At 40.9% G+C, this 21,141-nt stretch overlaps 1 protein-coding gene across 2 annotated transcripts in view; it reads left to right on the top strand.

Moving 5' to 3' along the window:
* The window catches only part of SCML4 (Scm polycomb group protein like 4), a 75,023-nt gene that overhangs the window by 29,038 nt on the left and 24,844 nt on the right, over positions 1 to 21,141 (top strand). For both annotated transcript variants that reach the window (XM_083731417.1, XM_083731416.1), the window contains 2 exons: positions 3,784 to 3,995; positions 17,509 to 17,638. In XM_083731417.1, the coding sequence (XP_083587543.1) occupies positions 3,795 to 3,995; positions 17,509 to 17,638 (331 nt within the window). In that variant the 5' untranslated portion in view covers positions 3,784 to 3,794. The remainder of the gene's footprint in view (positions 1 to 3,783; positions 3,996 to 17,508; positions 17,639 to 21,141) is intronic.

Genomic DNA, 21,141 nt, shown 5'->3' with positions numbered 1-21,141 from the left:
ATGTCTCACTGCTTTATATTTTAATATTGATGGCTATTATTTCAATTTATTGTTTTAAATATTACCTGCCCAGAGAACCATTTGGAATTGAACTGTGGACTATTTATCTATATAAGGATTGTTACCCTGTCTTTCTAAAGCCCCTGTGGGTCTATTTATCATAATGAGGGTGACAATAAATTATATTAGAACTTATTTTCCAAAGAAACCCAAAATGACTAACAATATAAACCAATCAGCATAAGCAAATAAACAATCAGTAAAAGTAACAATCTGAATATAACATTAGATAACAGTATGAAGTGAAGCAAGCAGAAACTATAATCTCTTTAGAAGTGACTCTAACAGGAAGACATAAAATACAATTTTAAATGTCAATACAGCTACAACACTTTCTAGCACCACTCTCTGACATTTCAAAAAGCAGAGTAAGAAACTGTTGTTACATTAAAGCATGGCCATCCAGGGACTAGGGTCAAGGGGAAATTGCACTTCCGATATCCACAGATCCCAACCTTCCTACCTTCCTTCCTTGTATGTTTCTGGCATAGTCTTCTCATTTTTTCTGAGAAGCTAGCCTGCTCCTCACTTTCCATATTTTACCTTGCCCTCCTCTGGAAAAACTCCTGCAGACATCCCTGCGTGTAAGACCAATCCACAAAGGCCCAGCTTCTCTTTACTTCTGCTTTCTGTCTAACCAGGAACCAATGTGTTTCCATTACGGCATGCCACAGATCTGGGTAACCTTTGTGCTTTCAAAAACGGAGAGCAGCCGCTGTTTCTGTGTCTCAGAATCTTTGTTGTATGATATACACCACCCAGCAGAGACGTATTCGGTATGTAGTTTCCATCTTGGAAATGAGTCTGAAAGCTGACTGCTGGCTATAGCACCTGACCCTAATTGCCGGAATTTTTTTCTTAGGATTTTTCCTTGTCCCACTACTTCCTGCTTTGTGTAACATCTTGCCAAAGAGAGCTGGAGAAAAATTGCCCTTATTTTATGACATTTTTGTTAGTTCTGATAAAGGTATTGCCCAAATGTGGATTTTGGTGTGCTGATCTCCTCTTATGAACCAACCTTTTGCTTTCTGTGTGCTTTTCCTATTCTGACTATGTCTGGATGTGAGGAGGGGAAAAGTCCTGCACAATTATCGGAAATCTCTACTTTGAAAGAGAAAAAATTATATCAATAGAATGTGTGTGTAAAAAGCTGGTGGGGTCTGTCTCTGCAGCCTTATCACATCATTTCTAGGCAATCTATTAATTTAGCCTCTTTGTATTTACCATCCTTCTTTACTCAGCATGTGGTTTTATATGATGTTAGACCTTTTACCATGTGTTTGAGAGTTTTGGACAGCTGGTGTTAATGGTGTTATAACCAATCTTCAAATCTTACAGCGTATAATGGATCTATCTGAGCAGAGTAAGTGCCTGTAACTCTGTTTAAAAGATCTATTATTGAGTAGCTTCAAAAACAAATGCATTTGCTTCAGCACAAAATTGGAGTCATCTCTGCTCCTTTTTCTAAGGATCATTTTGCGTAAATACATTCATAATTATGGAAGCCTTATTGGTGTCATCTACAATAATTTCATGTCAGATTTTCTGGCTTCTCCAATATATTAACCTCAATGTAATGGGGATTAATACTACATGCTACAAACCACCCTTTGGTCACTGTGTCTGAGTCTCACCTTGTCTGAGGCCAAAAGCAGTTTTTAATGCCACCAATCAGTCTGGGAACTTTCATGTAACATGGAGATTTTTCTAGCCATTTGCAATGTGCATTTCTTTGACCATTTGGATAACTTTAGCTAGCTTGTGTGCATCACAGATCTAGGTCTAAAAGTGATAATTTCCAGGTTAAGCCAAACAGTTGTATTTCTCATTTTAAGATTTAAGGATTGTTTACTCTTTGCTTTGTGGATGGAAAAATGTGTTTTGTGTGCGTGTGCTAAAGCACATAATTGCATCAATATTGTAATAGTTTTTAAAGAATGGGTAAAATAAGCAGAAATTGAAGTGCTGATTTAAGAAATACATGGCTGAAATGGTGCTGGCTGATAGTGGCAGCTGAAGGATGGATGCAAGAGATAGGCTCAACCTATAAACATCAAAATGACACCTCTTTTAAATAGAAGGAAGGGTAGTGATAGAGACCTGTGGAGATTGTGCTAGTGTTCTGTTCTTTAAAAAAAAAGTTGGACAAAGGAAGCACAGGAAAGTTGCAGGAGGACAATGATTTGAGATGAAATCATTTAGACATTCTTCAGAAGTGGAGTCAATAAAGTATGGCAATTCTATAGGCAACACCTAATATGCAAGCATCTCCTAGAACTGAGCATTCACACCAAACTTAACCAAGATGTGGGAAGCTATGAGGCATGATGGTATTGTACAGTGCAAGCTGAAGACAGATGTGTCCTTAATCCATAGATTAAAGAAGGAATGGGGAACCTTTTTCAGTCCAAAGACAACTGTCCTGGGTCCACCTGTCAACAGCCAAATGCAAAAGTGGCCATGACTAAAGTAAAATAATATTAATAATAATAAATTTTATTTATATCCCGCCCTCCCCAGCCGAAGCCGGGCTCAGGGCGGCTAACAACAATAAAATAGTACAAAAGTACAGTACAAACAACACTCTAAAATCATTCATTATAAAATTGATTCAAATCAAGCCACTGGCAACCATTGTGCCAGAGCTCCACGAAGATTGCCGAGGGAGGGAGTCAGGCTGTGCCCTGGCCAAAGGCCTGGTGGAACAGCTCTGTCTTGCAGGCCCTGCGGAAAGATGTCAAGTCCCGCAGGGCCCTAGTCTCTAGTGACAGAGCGTTCCACCAGATCGGAGCCACAGCCGAAAAAGCCCTGGCTCTAGTTGAGGCCAGCCTAACTTCTCTGTGGCCTGGGACCTTCAAGATGTTTTTATTTGAAGACCGTAAGTTTCTCTGTGGGTGGAGCAACAGATACGAGTTTTACATCTATACAGAAGTCTCTGTTCCAGCCATGCAGAAACCGTCCTTTCCATGGTTAGTGGCTTGGCTCCAGGTTTTGCTCCTACTAGCAGGAGCATCCTCTGGGCAGTGGAAGGTGAACAGGTGTCCTTCTACAGGAACACACTAGAAGCTGAGGTAATGGCTATTGAGTTTTATTCTTGATGAGGCCTGGGAGCCTGCACGAAGCAGAAACTAACACTCTAGCCAGGGCATACCTGTGAGTCTGCTGTCCAGCAGCTGGCCCCCCTGGGTCATAGCTGTTTCTCTTAAAGGGGCCATATGTCAAGTATTTAGTTGATAATGCATACATTACAGAGACTTTTGCTTATTTCTCTGCCCCACAGTCCTTCCAAAAATCTGACTAGAGGGATTGAGGCATGCTTCCACAACAGGGTGGGGACTGTAGAGAAGGGGGGGGGATAAGAGGAAATTGATTCATCCCTTTTTCCCGTGGGTTTCCTCCATTACATCGAAAGACTTCTGTGAGCAGAAGGGTCCTTTCAGCTCAGAAATAGCAGTCTGGATTGAACCCACTGTGATTAGAAGTGTGTTCTGTCATTGTGGATGGGCACATTACTTTCCCCATGACATTGGTGATAACGATAAAATGTAATGGAGGAAGATGGTCCTTCAGACACCCCTGCGGTGCTAGCTGGGAGAGGGAGGGACCACTATGGGAGATGGATGGTGACCATTTCTCTACCTTGCTTACAAAATTTGTTTGTGGTTCTCTCTTCCCCACCCACCCCCATTTTCAACAATATAACTTTTTTTTATTAAATTACAGCTCCTTTACTTATGAATCATTTGCCATCACTGCCTCCAAGACTGGATACTGTGGACATGCAGTCTCCCAGAATACCAGGTCGAAAAAGAGGAAGACCCCCACTCCATTCGACGCCCATGAAAATGGCTGTTCATAACCTCTATTCTGCACCAGCTGGTTCTCTGCCTGTTGTGAAGATTCCAAAGAAGCGAGGGAGGAAACCTGGATACAAGGTATGCCATCCTACCGGCTCATTAAGTAGCTATGATGTTTGTCTTTTTGTCTTGTAGCTAGTCTGTGGCCTTCTGGATATTGCTGGTCTCCATCTTCCACCAGCCTACAGCCAGCTTGACCCACTGGCAGGGATGCTAGGAGCTGCAGTTTATCAAAATCCCGAAGGCCACATGTTCAGCCTCTCCTTGATATTTGGAATATATCCATGTGGCATGAACACACGTTCCAGTGTGAGAAGGCGGAAGGAGATTCATGCTCCTTCTTCTTGCTGCTGCTGTGTGGTTAAGAAGCAGGAAGGGCAGTAGTGCAGAATGCTTAGCCTGTTCAGGCTAACACCCTCGTTGGCTCATGCCAGTACAGACATTCAGAAGATTCTATGGACATGCAGTGTAGCAAACTAGTCTTCCACCACCACTGGTTCTTCCTTGGTTGCTTGCTGTTCAGTCACGGTACCAAGAATTTCAGGTGGTGTTTCCTTTTCCTTTTCGCTACAGCAATTCTGACTGCTGAAGAGCCAAACCACTGCTTTAAACCAAACAGGAGAGCACATGTCCAGCAATGGGAAATGGCTATTGTGAAAATTTTTCAAAGAAAGCTCTGTTTGCTGAGATATGATTCTGGTTTAAGACTATAATTTCGTGGTCAAAGTGTTCAGGAGAGGGAATTATCAAAACACACAAAAGTTAAAACTATCCTCCATATTTAGGTAATTTATATACCACCATAGTTCTGTAAGGTAAAATAATTAATGATAAGCAGAATACTACCCTCTGTAAGTGGCTTCACTATTCACATTGGGTTTTTTTTTTTAAAAAAAACCAAAACTAAAAACAACTACTGGGCTCTATAATTAGTTAATGAATTCTCCTGCATTTGACCATTTACATAATATCCCACAGTTTCCCAAGCCATTCTTATTTCACAGGCATCTCCTTACATATCCAACAAGCATAAGCTACTCTAGCAACCATGAAATATTACTTCAGGGTTCTTTCTGGTGTACAAAATCTACTGTGAACTTAAGAAGGCAAACAAGATATTGCTTGGAATAAATGAGTTCCGTGGTTGGTTTCAGATTCCTATTTTAATGCACTTTTATTGAAGCTGATTGGTTGTTTCAAAAATGTTGTGAGCCACTGGAAACACCCAACAGGATGGAAAGATGGAAGAGAAGCTGTAAATAAGCATTTGGTTTTTGGTTTTTTTAAAATCTGCATTTGCTAAATTGATAAGTTTATGCAGGTCACAGAATCCAGCCTGATGCAGATATTTGATTTTTAGTGTAGACCATAGACTGCTTTGAAAGCAGCTGACAAGCTAGGTTACATCCAAAGGTCACCATTCTCAGCCAGAAGCAGCTTCCTCTGACAGAAGGGAGACCTTCATTCAGTGAAAGGAATCCATTTATCAAAGGAGGGCTCCTTCTGAGAGAGAAAGGGAACTTTTGCATCCAACTCATGTGTCCTGTATAAGCTGCTGTCCATCGCATTATGGGGCACAAGAAATTCAAACTACTATTAAATGCTTTCCAAGTAAGGATAGAGAAGAAATTCAATTCAGTGCCATTTAAAGGCAAACCTTCCTTATTTGCACTTTCTGAAACAATACAATACAGTGGTACCTCGGGTTACATACACTTTAGGTTACATATGCTTCAGGTTACAGACTCCGCTAACCCAGAAATATTACCTTGGGTTAAGAACTTTGCTTCAGGATGAGAACAGAAATCGTGCTCCGGTGGCGTGGCGGCAGCGGGAGGCCCATTAGCTAAAGTGGTGCTTCAGGTTAATAACAGTTTCAGATTAAGAACAGACCTCCGGAACGAATTAAGTACTTAACCTGAGGTACCACTGTAATGAAAACACAACTATCTTTCATAATTCACACTTTTTCATATTTTGAAATGCAGTTTTCCAACCAAGTACTGTACAGTCATACCTTATGTTGCGTTCAGTTCATGTTGCGTCTATTCGGCCTGCAAACGCGGCGAACCTGGAAGTATATAATTCCGGGTTTCACCGCACGCACGCATAAGTGTTCTGCACGCTTTGCACATGTGCAGAAGTGCTCTATCGTGCTCCGCACTTGCGCAGAAGTGCTGCTCTAGTTGCGCACTTTTCGGGTTGCGAACGGCACCCTGGAGCGGATCGTGTCCGCAACTAGAGGTACCACTGTAATGCATACAAATGTTCATCTACTAAGGTAAAATGTGCATCAAAATACACATATTATTGGCAAAAGCATACAAAATGCACCATAAAAGGGAAATGACTTTGGAAAAGTGTGATTATTGCATAATGCAAAAATATGTGCATTAGGAAAAATTCACACCAAAATTCTGATGAGGTTTTTTAAAAAATTGCAAGCTGATGTGGAAATGTGATGAATTGAATGGAAAAATGGAAAAACGAGAAACCAAAATTTACAGCTTTGCCTATCGCCACTTCCAAATAGTACTTGGTTTTCTGTGCTCCTATAACAATAGGATTTGGGACAAATCTTTGCAAGGTCAAATTTCACCTCCTCCAGCAAAAGGAAAGTTTGAGGTGTTTTACATAATTGTTTTAGTGAAACCTGACAAAGATGCATGCCCTTTTCTTCATGTGCGAAGCCTTTTATTTGCTACCAAATATAGAAGTGAGGCAAAAAAAACCCAAAAAGGGAGGCAGTAAATTGAAGATCATTCATTATTTATGGGGACTGGTTTAATGCAATCATTTCTGTCATCTAACCTGTAAGAATAGCAAGTTCGGGGGTGATGCTGTTTCTTGATGAATGGAGACCAAAAGTAAGACATTCTCTAGTAAACAATGGCTCCAGGTTCTGAGGCTGACAACAGCAATCTGTAATGCTCAACACATCTGACTTTGTGCTTTTCATTAGCATTGGAAGATTTGTACACCGAAGCAACATTTCAGCAAGAAGCCTTTCTGTTGGATATGGTCCCCACTGCTAAAGCATACAGCCCTCAATCACAATGCACTTGCTGCTAGAGTCAGGGAATACATTTGTGACGGGTAGATCTCTTGATTTAATTAGCTCCCAAATAGCATGGGTTCCTGCTTCCATGAGACTTTTATGTGCATTTTTAAAAGCTCTTGCATGCTCAAATGGCAGGCGACCAACTTCTTTATGGCAACTGGATGTTGGATTATTACAGAACAGATGGATCAATTTGTGTCTGTACGTTACAAAAAAATGAATTTACAATCTGGGTTAAATTTTATTTTGATGGAAGTTTGCAATAAATCCATAGATGCCAACAAAGGCATCTTTATTGTCCCCTGTATAGATCTGACTTTTCCAGTTACCGTTAAACCTTCATGAGTGGAATAATTAGCACGTTATAGATAGATAAAGACAGACATGACGTTTTAGTTCCCCCTCCCCATTTTTTCTTATAGTGGTCTCTCACTGATGCCTGTGGGTTACTCTAGTTAGTTGTGTGCATCTAGACAACCTAGAGTGCAGCCTAAAAGCCTATTGCTTGGTGGAAGATGAATAGGCAAGATGTTGCATTGAAACAATTGATCTACACAGACTTCAGAGCCTATAGAAGCTATTGATGTCCATTACTAACCCACTCATGGAATGGAGCCATGGCCCCAACTCAGCATTTCAGTTCCATTGTGGCACCCCTCTGTTACATGTGGTGCTAAATGCATCCATATAATTATATTTTTCTAGTTGGCCAGGTAACTGATCTCCATGGAGACTGATCAATAAGGAAATTGATCTCCAAGAAAGCTCATTTAGATAAATCAGATACTGCTGGATCAATTTCCTTCGAAGGAGAAAATATTGTACATGGTGGTGTCTTTGTAACCATTTTGCAAATGTATAGGCTGAGTATATATTACAGGGAAGAATAGCAAGCACAGCAGGCATGGCCAGCATTTATCCCCAAATCAACATCACTCCAACCCCTTCTACTAACCAAAATTTTATAGAGAGAAGAATGTACCTATTATTATTATTATTATTATTATTATTATTATTATTAGGCCCACAGAAAGTTGCCCACAAAGAAATGTAGCCTTCAGGCTGAAAAAAGTAAGTTCTCTAGCCCTGCATTAAAACCATCAGAATAATTAAAACAGATATAGGTAAGAATTTGAAAGCATTAGCAGCCCTGCGGTCCTTTGGGATGGAGGTTGGGGTATAAATTTAATAAACAAGTGAATTTAAAACCTAGATCATATAACAGTGTTCATTAGTTGCTTGAAAACAGCTGAAGAAGAAGAAGAAGAAGAAGAAGAAGAAGAAGAAGAAGAAGAAGAAGAGTAGTAGTTTGGATTTGATACCCGGCTTTATCACTACCCGAAGGAGTCTCAAAGCGGCTAACATTCTCCTTTCCCTTCCTCCCCCACAACAAACACTCTGTGAGGTGAGTGAGGCTGAGAGACTTCAGAGAAGTGTGACTTGCCCCCAAGGTCACCCAGCAGCTGCATGTGGAGGAGCGGAGACGCGAACCAGATTATGAGACTACCGCTCTTAACCACTACACCACGCTGAAGAAGAGGAGAGGATGGAAGAAGCTGGCAAAGCATCCCATAGTGCTGGCACTGCTGCTGGAAAGGACCTGTCTTTCCTCCCCACCATTTTGATTTCACAGGTGTCTGGGACAGAGAGCAGGGCATTTGTTGCTGCTTTTAAAGTCCAGGTGGGAGAAGGCCAGTTTCTCAGGTAATCTGGCCCCAAGCCTTTTATACCATTAATGTTTAACACCTGTACAATAAATTGAGCTTGTAATCAAATAGGCAGCCCATGCAGATGGAACAGAAATGGTGCAATAGGAGTCCCAGCATACAAAAAAGAAAAAAAAGTTTCTTTCCCTCTGCAGTACAGAAAGCAGCGGCTGTTGCAATATCTTCCCTCTGATGTTATACCTGCTGCTTACTACTAGCTAAAATTTATTTAGCAGCCGCAGTATATTAGGCACCCACACTTACTCATTTTGGCACCAGCCTTCTTACAAGATTTTTATCAAGATTCCTTCAGCCGACAACTATAAACGTTTGCCTCTGTTTAGCTTAATAGATAACCGCTGTAAATGTCTGCCTTTGTTTAGCTTCATGGCTTTTCTCTCTCCCCTCCCCTCGTGCCTAAACCTTTCTCTTAACTGAGGCTGAAGGAATGCATTGGCTTTGACGGCTTCTGCTATGTGTCATTTTCTTGCCCTCGCCACATTGCCTCTTTCACTTGACTGGAGCAAGTGCCTTGGGAATTGTGCGTAGTCTTTTGTGCTGTCATTCTCTTCACCATATAAACATATCAAAAGTTAAATCCTATCAGCATTAAAGAAAACAAAAACAGGATAAGCCATTTCAAATGGCAGGATAAGTGCTCCAGACAAATTGAAGGTCATTAACATGTGCTATGACCACCAGAAAGAAAGACCATAAAGAAAGCTGATCGCCGAAGAATCAATGCTTTTGAATTATGGTGCTGGAGGAGACTCTTGAGAGTCCCATGGACTGCAAGAAGATCAAACCTATACATTCTTAAGGAAATCAGCCCTGAGTACTCACTGGAAGGACAGATCCTGAAGCTGAGGCTCCAATACATTGGCCACCTCATGAGAAGAGAAGACTCCCTGGAAAAGACCCTGATGTTGGGAAAGATTGAGGGCACAAGGAGAAGGGGACGACAGAGGACGAAATGGTTGGACAGTGTTCTCGAAGCTACGAACATGAGTTTGACCAAATTGCGGCAGGCAGTGGAAGACAGGAGTGCCTGGCGTGCTCTGGTCCATGGGGTCACAAAGAGTCGGACACGACTAAACGACAACAACAAACAACAATGACCACCAGATCTGTGTGATTCAATTCACAGTGCTTATATATATTATACCTGTGATCTTTATCATAAGGCCACGATGCCTGTCTCAAGTCTCCCACTCACTTTAATGTTGTTGCACTTCAACTCCCATCAGCCACAGCCAGTGTGGCTTTTGGTCAAGGTAATGGTGGGAATTGGAGTCCAACAACATCTGGAGAGCTACAGGTTGCCCATCCCTGGCATAAAATATCTATCGTATTTATGAAGCCTTGTTTCTAGGAACACAGCAAATCATACTGAGTCTGACCATTGGTCCATCAAACTTGGTATTGTCTGCACTGATTGCAGCAGATCTATAGGGTTTCAGGTTAGAGTCTCTCCCAGTCCTACCTGAAGATGTTAGGGATTGAACCTGGGACATTTTGATACTCCCACATAAACTCCCATCGTTTTGGTTAGTAGCTTTGTTTCATGGAATGACTCTTTGGGTTCTAGCATAATAACTTCCCATCTAGAGTTGCAGTAAAACGCCTCTTTGGGGCTGTATGGGGCCACCCCGAATTAAGAATGGTTTCTATGTGACTAAGGGATTCCCTAAGGATATCATGGGATATCCTTAATTCTTTCAAATTTAAAAGGAAATAAGGATAATACTGCCCAAACATTGGCTGATAGGGACCAGGACCTTTGAGCATAGAGGTAAGAACATTTCGGAGCACCTCATCTCTCTGTCTGGAGAGGGAGCTTCCAGGCTGAACACCAAGAGAAAGTCCTCTCTTTGTTTGACAGGAGCAGACACTGCTATCCAATCACAGCTGTGCTAAAATCTTGGCTTTCTCTATTGCTTTTTATGGGTAGCTGTCAATTCCACTGTGGCAGTGACAAAGTAGCTTGGCAGACTCTGTGAGTGACTGAGAACAGCTGAGACATGAAGTGTTAGGATATTGGTTGGAACAAACCGAACTAATAAAGGACATGGAAGAGAGCAGCCGAGACAATGAAGTTTGGGTCCTGTGATAACTTAACAAACTTCATGGCAGTAAAGGTTTCCATTGTCTCCTCCCACCTGCAGCCACCTTCCTGCTGGTTGAATTTTGCCTAAAGGCCTTTCCACCTTGCTGCAACAGAAAGTTGGGACAGTGTTAAGAACTGTGTGGCTGCAGGTAAAGGTAAAGGACCCCTGGAGGATTAAGTAGCTATTTATCTACTTGCTCTGATAAGCTTTTGAACCGCTAGGTTGGCAGAAGCTGGGACAGAGCAATGGGAGCTCACCCGGTTGTTCGGATTCAAACTGCCAACCTTGTGATCGGCAAGCCCAAGAGGCTTGGTGGTTTAGACCACATCACCACCCGTGTTCCATATAGGTGGGCTCCCAGATCTCAAGAACCACCTATTTTGTACTGGCATGGTGTGAGGTGGCAGGGTTCTGTCACTGGGCCAATCCCCAAAGGGGTGACTAAAGTCTTGCTTAAAATGACAATGAGCCTGAAATCCCATGTAACAAGTTGCAGCAGCATAAGTTCTCAAGTGGCCTACAGGTACATTTTCATGTCCAAAGGGATCCTTATAGGTTCTTCTTTATGTCCGTTGATGGAGGGAGAAAACATAACAGAATAAAAATAGTTGTTTAGTTATTCCTGCTTGATTTTTTAAAAAAAGTATTTGAGAGGTAGGAGGGAGCACGCAAAAGCACATTACTTTTATCCGGTGATCTCCATTTTCTCAGACAAAGGGATCATTTCACTTACTGATTTATTGTGTTCTGTGAAGTCTTCGTCAGATCCAAATTAGGACTTGTAACATGCAATTTTCTCCTCCATTGCTCTTGATTGTCTTCTTGAAAAGTCCCTTTACACCGGATAGGTTTTTCCACAGCTTTGTATACTCATGTCTTTATTACAGAAATATATTTTTATTACGCAGAAAGCAGAGATGCACAGGTTTCTCAAATCATTCCTGAGCTCAAGAGATACAGAAGCCTTAGGCAGAAGGCAGAGCCCTTACACTGGATCTATGTTGTGGAAGGGTGAGGTAGCAATTCCATTCAGGTTGCATTTAAAGGCAAACCTCCCCTATTTGCACTTTCTGAAACAATAAATGAACCAAAACACAGCTATCCATTAGAATTTCACAAGGCGGTGCTCCAACCAAAAAATGTGTATTAACATGCATATCTTGTTTTTATTTTATTCACTTAAATATTTATACATCACACTTTCATATAAGGTATAAAAAATCTGGGTTCAACTCAAAAACACAACCTTACAGTAACACCAGTAAAAACAATCAATAACATATAAATAAAAATTGGGTGGTAGAAGATTTCCACAGGCCAGTCTGAACAATGCAGTTTTGAAAAGACATTTAGAAGAAAGCAAGAATGACTCTGTCAGGGAACTGCCATCAGGGCCGGAGGGAGAGAGCAGGCTCCAGAGGGACTCCAGAGAGCACCCCGGGAGGGGGAGAGGCAGCCCATCTTCTGGGGAAGAGAATCAGCGTAGCACCAGTGGAGAAGGGGGGCAGATGGAGGAAGCGGCGAGGCGGTTCCATGACTCCTTGCCGGGAACCAGCGGGGAGAGTAGGCGTCCTCCACTGCCCACACCCTCCTTGCGCAGAAGGCTTCCGCGCAGGGAGAGTAGGCGGAGACTAGGCGTCAAAGAGCTTCTTTGCTGGAAGAAGTTCAAGAAACGCCCACTAATGGATTCTGCCAGCGATTGAGACAGCCACAGGCGAGTGGCTGTCCGGACAGAAAAGGTTCACTCAGGCAACCCAGCCAGGTGTGGCGCCGGTTTACGCACGAGCAACCCCTAGAACCATTACAGACTCCCATTGAACTTCTGTTGGCAAGGAGTTCCACAGGGCAGGACCTGCCCCCTGATGACTTAGTTTCTCATAAAAGCCAAACAAATCTCAGAGGTATGGAGGACCACCAAAAGTGCCCCATGAGAAGATCTCAGTGGCCAAGGTGGAGCACAAGGAATGAGAGAAAGTGTACATGAAAATACATAGTGAAAATAACACAAACTGCATTATATTTAGTCAAATTTACATACATTTTGTACACCAAAATGCTAATGAATTTATAAAACAATTTTTGTTGACTGAACAATCACCTCATTCTTTACAAAGTATTTGTCTGGGGATGAGATTACAGATAATAGTAACTTCAACATGGAGACTTTATAGTTCTCCCTAGCCTAGAGTTGAAGTTATGTAGTTTGAAGGAAGTACTACCATTTGTGGTAAGAACAAGGGTTCTATGTGGGGCTAACTTGGGGGTTCATTTGGCAGTGCAGAATGTGGCGGATCAGTTGCTCGAGGTGGCAGACTCCCGTCAGTATGCAACACCCTACTGGATTTGCCCTGGCTGCCATTCTACTACCAGACCAAGTTCAAGGTGCTAGTATAACATATAAGGCCCTGTACCACTCAGGATCAGGTTACTTGAGAGACCACTTCATCCCTTATGCACCTAGTAGGTTGCTGCAGTTTGCAGGAGAGTTTCTCCTGCAAGTTGTTATTGTTATTAGCCTTTATTGGCATAAATTTAAACAATAAAATCATACAAAGTCATCCAAATACATTAATACTCCAAACTCATGCAATATATAACAGTCTAGAGTTCCAAAGTTCCAAAGATTTCAGATGCCTACTCTGCAGACTTTTAGTGTTCCTGTTGATACATGAGAGGTGCCCACTACCTGCACTTTCTGGAAGGAACTGGAGACATTTTGGTTCCAATGGGCTTTTCCAGCTAGATAAATGGCTCCTTGCCCCATGTGTGTCTATTTTGTATAGTTGTAGTTTTAAATGTATCTGGATTTGGCTTGTGGCATTTTAAACTGTATTTAAACTATTTCCTCCTTTTTAAAATTGTACATCACCCTAGAGAATTGTATAGAAAGCAATCAATAAATCAATAATAAATACAAAAACAAAACTTATTCCACTTTCTGCTGTATTGATTTAGTGAATCAAAAGGAATGCTATGTGCATGCACCATAGGAGGTTAGCATAGGGTTGCCATATTTCAAAAAGTAAAAATCAGGACACACACAAAATGAAGTTTTTCAGCTATTTTGGGGGGAATTTGCCCAAAAAATCAACACTTCTGATATTGGCTGCCATACACCCGGGTTTTCCCCGACATTTTAACCGATTGCTAAAAATTCCGCCTGGATGCCAGTTTTGACCGATGAATCCTGGCTATGTCCTGGAAATTCCAGACATATGCCAGCCCTAAGTTATCACCCTCCATTTCTACTTTTAACTGTTGCCATTCACTCTGCTTTCTAGTTAGCAGATGGTCCATTTTTTAGCCTAAACATCTGTCAAACACTAGACCAGTCTCTCCCAACCTTAGATGTTTTGGACTACAACCCCCAAGTGAGTCAAAGTGCCCTTTGCTAAACACATTTCATGTTCTCCTTATCTATTGATTACAAAACTATCTTGTAGCTCTTATGGTAAAGATGAGAGATATTTAAATACATATGCATCTCTCCCCCCCTCACCCCAGTATTGCTGTTGGCCCCTGTGAAGGTGTGGTGAAATATATTTACAGGAACTTTCATTTCAGTATGATACGTCTATACCTGTACCCACTTTAAGCACACAAGTTTCAGCTAAGTGGAATATTTCTATTCCAATAAATTCATTCCGGTCTTTACATGCTGTGCCAGGAATGGCATTTGAAAGGGCAGGAGAAATCCTTTTGAAAATGTAGATTTCAGTCAATTGACTTTTAAAATGTACCTTTGCATATTATCTGTTGTCATATTACTTTTTAATGGGCAATAAATAGGGGCATAAATTTTGTTGTCAGGCAGTGACAGGAAAGTGATGGGGGAAATAAGATGAAATACAGTATTTAGCTTTCTGCATAAGTGTTTGACAGTAGCCCTGGCTTTGTGCTTAGAAGTGCGCTCAAGGTGTCTAGTTTATAAGACCACTCTTAAAGGATGGATTGGTCCTTCTTAGATTAGAAATGACACAGTAGGAGACATACTATTAGGGCAAAGAAGCAGTGGACCTATCTACACTGCCAGTCCCTGTCCAAACCAGATCACTGTTCTGTTTCTCTTCTCCTCTCCCTGGAGCTCCTCTCCACTGTTCTGTTTCTTAAAGAGAAAGAAAGGGAAGGGAATATCCTTTTGTGCCTGCTACAGATTCACTGTTTGAGCTAAGGCTGGAATTGTAGGGGAAATGTCATAGTCTGGGATAATTTTTATGTATGTAGATCACCCCATGGCTCATTGGTTCCCTAAAACCCTAAAAGTTTGCCATATGAACCAATCCAGACCTGCAACCATCATCTGAGGCCCTTCTTTGTGAGAGGTCTAGAGGGCAAAAACACAAGAATGGGCCTTTTCTGTGGGGACTCCCCATTTGTGGAATACTCTTGCCTGGTGTCATCATTACATATATTTAGGCACCAGGCAAAACTTTCCTCTATAACCAAGCCTGTGGCCTTTTAGAAGTGGGCAGGATGTTTTCAATGTCCTGCACCCTTGGTTTTAATGTATTTATGGACGGTTTTGTTTTGTTTGCTGGAAGTCGCTTTGATTTGCCTTGGGCAAAATAAACTGACTAACAAATTTAATAAATGATAAAAAATATAATTGGATGCAGTAAGTAGGTAGTTGCTTCTACGGTTCTTTTGCAGCTCTCCTAACCTTTCTTTTTTGGGGTTTGATTCTGATCTGTAGCAGACCCAATGCTTTGTATTTGCATTCTTGAACACACACACACACACACACACACACACACACACACACACACACACCCCAAGCCCTTTCAGATATTCTGAGTTGATTTTATTATTTGTTGTTCTCTGCTTTCAGTACAATGTAGGGACTCCCCTTCTTTTCACACCCAGAGCGATGCATGAGATAGCTGCTGAATAGCAAACATTTCGTTTAAAAGCTAATGGATCTGAAATTTCCCAGCAAACCTACATTTGTGCGTGCATTTGTTCTACAGCATCTTTTACGGTATTTTGTCATTTGCAATAAATGGAGGGAAACCAATTACTAGCCGGAATGTAAGGTTCGTTCTCAGAAATGGTGCAGAATGCTACATCAACATTGTGATGTAGGTATGAACCCACAGCATAGTTGGGAGATCAAACATCTCATGGGAACTAGGCAATAATGACATTTGATAACACAAGCATTCGCTTTTACTATCAATGCTGGCATGATCCTATTATAGTTACAGATACTCTGGCTCGTCTATGTCTCTAAACATAACAGGTAGGATTATACGTTGATTCCTAAGAACAAGGAGGGCTCATAAAACAGAATTTCCCATGTCTTCCTTTCTGTTGTACTTTCCTGTGGGGATCCCTGGGAATGCTGTTGGCTGTAGCATGCGAGTAAAGCTGGAGTGGGGAATTAGCAAAAATCAGGAGCTGTCTCCTGGCGCAAGAGAAAGTGTCCTCTGCTTAAGCAAGCAGCCATTGTAAATTAGACCTACTGTGGTCCCAAATTCTGGGACATCACCATTGCGGAGAAGCTTACACATCAAATCCATGTCATTAAGGGACAAGCCGAACAGGATGCCTTTCTTTTGCAGAATGGAATATTTATCTTTTTCATGTAAGACTGGCAGTACAAGGGCCAGTCCAAAATGCAACAATTTAGAAAAATAATTCATGATTTAAGTGTCTAGGGAAGGATAATCAGTTCACACTAACGAAGCCTTATGCCCTTCTGTCTGACAAATCTGATTTGTCAGATTTTTAAAACACACACATGCCAAAAACTGGATGGGGGTCTAAATCTCTGCTTGTTGTGCAATGACTGCATTACCTAAGGGTTCCCTTCGGCATGGGGCTAATATGGTGCAAATATGGATACATTTTTATTAAAGCAAAATAAAAAATGGCTTTCACACTTGAGGTGTATATTTTTGTGATTAAATGAGTAAACAGTTTTAAATATTGTGTTTTAATGTTGTAACCCACTCAAGGACCTAATGGTAAAGGGTAGGTAACAAACAAACCAACAACTGCAAGAGAGTTACACGTGTGCAGCTAAGGGTCAAATGGTAAATGACAACTTTATGTCAAGGGTTCCCAAGCTCTGGTCTATAAACCACTTGTGGTCTGCAAGTTTCATTCAGATGGTCCATGGTATGTCTGCATTAAATATTCACATTGATTTTTAATAGTATTTTTATTTCTTCTATTGGATTTTATTGTAGCCAACTTCAAAATCTATAGAATGCAAATTGTAATACAGTAAATACAATATAAGAAGTAAAAGAAGCAAAAAATACAATTAAAAATAATACAGCATCTAGCACAGCGCAATACAATTGCTAATGCAGGCAGAAAAATAATTAAGTGGTCTGCTAAAACCACCAGCAATTTTCAAGTAATCTGTGTGGTCTAACATTCCAGCATTGCACTTTATGTAAGAATTTTTTACATCTGCATTGAAAAAGTTATCTTTTCACAAATAAGCAATACTTTGATAGACCTTTCCTAAGATGTAAATAACTATGCCTTGAATTGCATAATATTTTGTTTCTTGCAACTTCAATTGCGTTATACATTAACATTTTAGTTCCATTCCCTATATTCCTTGAAAGAATTAATGTGTCTAAGAATGAATGTGATACTGTGGTAATTTGCTGTAGTGTGGGAGTTTAAAGAGCTCCAATATGTAGTATAATAAAACAGATTCTGCATGTGTTTTCATTACCCAAATTGGTTCTGTCTTCCAGCTGAAATCTCGTGTTCTAATGACTCCTTTAGCGATTTCCCCACCAAGAAGCACCCCGGAACCTGATATTAGCTCAATCCCACAGGATGCAGCTACAATCCCCAACTCAGCGGCTCCACAAGCCCTCACAGGTATGTGAAATAAAACAGTCCATCAGAAAAGGAGTATTCATTTATGGATTTATTTAAAGGATTTCCAACCTGCTCTTCAACCAGATCCCAGGGATAGAGGGGAATTCAATTCACTTCACTTTCCAATATAATATGTGAACTAAAAGGTGGCTGCGTTCTCAATTTGCACCTCTGCAAATTCTGTGCTGCAGTGCTCCAACCAAAATAATGTACCATAATGTGTGCATTAGGGGAAAACGTGCACAAAAATATGCATTTTGGTGAAAATAGCATACAAAGATGCATTCAACTGGGGAAAATTGATTCTAAAAATGTACATATTAGGATAAAGTGCATGCAAAATGCCCAGCTTTAGGTAAGATAAAGACACAACCCCCCCTCCATCAAAACTATTTTACTGAACTTTAAAAACCCACTATCCTATACATGCTTTGAGCTGTAATGTTCATCAGTGATTCTTGTTTAAGTAAAGCAAATATTTGAACTCCAAAGACAAGTTATCAATTGTTTGCTGGAGATCTATCTAGATTTCTTCTTCATTCTCTTTATATTCTCAATTTTGTTTCCGGCTACCGTGTCTGTACATGATAGAAAATCAACTGTGCACACATAAACAAAGCACACCCCAGCTCTGCCTTAAGAAACACTGTGTCACTCATCGGTAGGAAGCAAAAATCTGTGCTGTTTTGTATTAATAAATCTGTCATCAGATCTCCGTAATGCAGTTCATGTCCTTCGTTCGTGCTTGTAATGGTTTCTCCTGTTTGTTTGTATGGCCTTTTGATGGCTTGAAGTGCTATGTAATGCTAACTATTATTGCCATTATAGTCCTATTTACCCAGAATAGATTGCTTTGAGTCTTTTTATTGTTCAGCCTGAGTGGCTGTTAACACTTCAAGCACTAGATTTTCATTATGGTGTGATACTAACTGTATATTATCCCCAACACTGCTCAGCCATCATCCACGTCCTTCGCTCTGTTATAATTTCTTTTGTCACCTATCTGATTTCTGTCACAGGGTAATGCTATATGTTCTGAAAGATGACAACTCTAGCACGCTTGCAGCCAGCAATAACAATGTGTCTTACTTTAGGCTGACTCACACAATCCTATAAAATAAGCACGCATGCCAGAAAGACTGGAACCTCTGCTATCTCTTAAAACAGGAAGGTTCCGGTATGTAAAATGTTAACAGGGATTCTCTTGCTACAGAGGCCTAATCGTCTTATAAACCATGTTATTAATCCGTGCAACAACATGTAAAAGCTGGGTTGTCCTTTTAGCCTCAACATTGTCCTCTATTGAACATTTAAGTACAAGGAGAAGAGATAAAATATATGTTGATAGATTTCAGCATAAGTATCAAAGATTGGTTTTCTTTTTCCTGAGCAGTTCATTTTAGTGGCCTCTTAATTAACTAATTAACTAACTAAAAGGTTTTTGGGCTGCTTTATTCAACAATGTCCTCTCAAGGTGGCTTACAAACCTAATTCAATAAATCACAAGTGACAATAAAATAATATAATTGCAGCACACCACAAATTAAACCTCTTAAAAGTACAGACCCGTAGGGTGAGATGCAATATAGTTTGAGGTTTGCACTCATGCCGTTGGGCTTTCCGTTCTGCTCCCTGCATGCCCCAAAACATTGGTCCAGGGCATCCTCCAGAGAAGATATTGAGGTCACATGGGGAGGGGAGCTGGGGGGAGGGAAACTGAAGGTTAACTGTGTGCAAGCTGGAGAACATCATTGAATATTGCCTATATCCTTAAAGCACTTTATGGGAGAAAGCTTTTGTGCTTTCTTACAAGAAGATTTCTCATATACGGTACTAGGAATGAGGTGTACCACTACCAGAACATGAAATATGACTTTTCAAGTAAGTTAAAAAAACCAAATAAACTTATTTTATTAGTAAACTGCCTTTCATCATTAAAATTCAGTTTTGTATTGTGCAAATGACAGTATTCTCTAACCATATTCTTATCTGTAGACCACTGCATTAGTTTCTCCCCATTTCAAATGCTTGCCTTACAACACAGTCCTATGCCTACTTAGTAGCTGGTTCAGAGGGGCTTATTCACAGGAAAGAGGGTTTAGCACTGCTGTCTGAATTATATGTCCAGTGAACAGTGGATATCATGATGAAATATAGTGCACACTGAACCTTCAGCCTGTTAATTAATTCCTTACGGTTTGCTATCTCTTCTCAGAACACAGCTTAGGTCAATTTCTGTTTCCTTCACTCTCAGATAAGAGGTTTTTTAAAAAGTGGATTTATGGATTTCAGAGAAATCTGCCATGCAGAACTGTGCAAACTCTTCTTTTTTGAGAATGTAAACTTTAAAATTAGCCTTGAAACAACTTCTGCACAGACATTGGGAGCAAACATTAAATATACTGAAATTATCAGTGAAATTATCCAGGATAGGGTTACACAAATACTGGTAGGCTTAATTCTCAATAGTTGGGGGGTCCCTGGAGTTCAGCAGGAAATATGCTTGGCCCTCCCCTTCAATGCTTTCTTTGCCACTTTATTTTCTCCTCTAAATGAACAGTTGGCATTCACTCCTGTGGATTAAAGTTCAGTGTTGCAGGAAGATTAAAACTCTTAAAAACATTTGTTTGTTTTTTTGTTTTCAAAAAAAGCTTGAACAAATGTCACAATTACTTGTAATGCATTCTGTACTGATTGTTCTAAATGTGTACCTTTTAATACATAAAACTTCTGTCTAAAATACAAACCTGGGAGTGAAGCACCACAGGTGTACATAGGGTGCCTCATGGTCTTTATAGTCAGCACCTAGCATCTTAAGCAGCTGGAGGAGGGTCCCATGCCCAAGAAGGACCAAGCTCTAAACCAGCCTCTCCCCTCTCCCATAAAGCTGGTTCTGTGACCCACCTGCTATTTTAATTCCCTACAGTGTCTCAGAACAACACTATGTCAATAGTACTGTGGGTAAAGTAATGAGCAGCTAGCAATCACCTACCAGAGATATAAAATATTACTACCAGAAGGTAAGTGCAATGGGAGCCCCCACAAGAAGGGGGCGTCTCAAACCCGAACTAGCCCTGGATCCAAACCACTATCGTGTCCTATTATTAGAAGCAGATAAAATAGCAATTCAAAAGCTGTTTGCCTTTGCTCAAATCAGTGCTGCCAGACCAAAAATATGTTTCATTTTCTTATGGGTTTTTTTCCTGGGACAACTAGTGGAAGCCACCCAGAGTGGCTAGGGCAACCCAGTCAGATGGACGGGGCACAAATAATAAAATTATTATTAGTCAGGTCCTCCATCATGGAGGGCATGTGTTGTGGTGAGATCACCAGAAACTGCCTCTCTGTTGTGGGGCAGGACCATTTGGATGGCCACAACACTCCATTGGTTGCCCCTCTGTTGCTGGGGCAGAAATTTGGTCAGTTGGGTTGGGTATTGGCTGCTGAGGGGCTACTTAAGCTGCTGCACATCACTGGAGAGTTTCACTTTCTTGCAACGTGCA

The sequence above is a fragment of the Podarcis gaigeae genome, assembly GCF_964106915.1.
Source record: "Podarcis gaigeae genome assembly, chromosome: 3".
Lineage (NCBI taxonomy): Eukaryota > Metazoa > Chordata > Lepidosauria > Squamata > Lacertidae > Podarcis > Podarcis gaigeae.
This window is presented reverse-complemented; position numbering and strand designations above follow the sequence as displayed.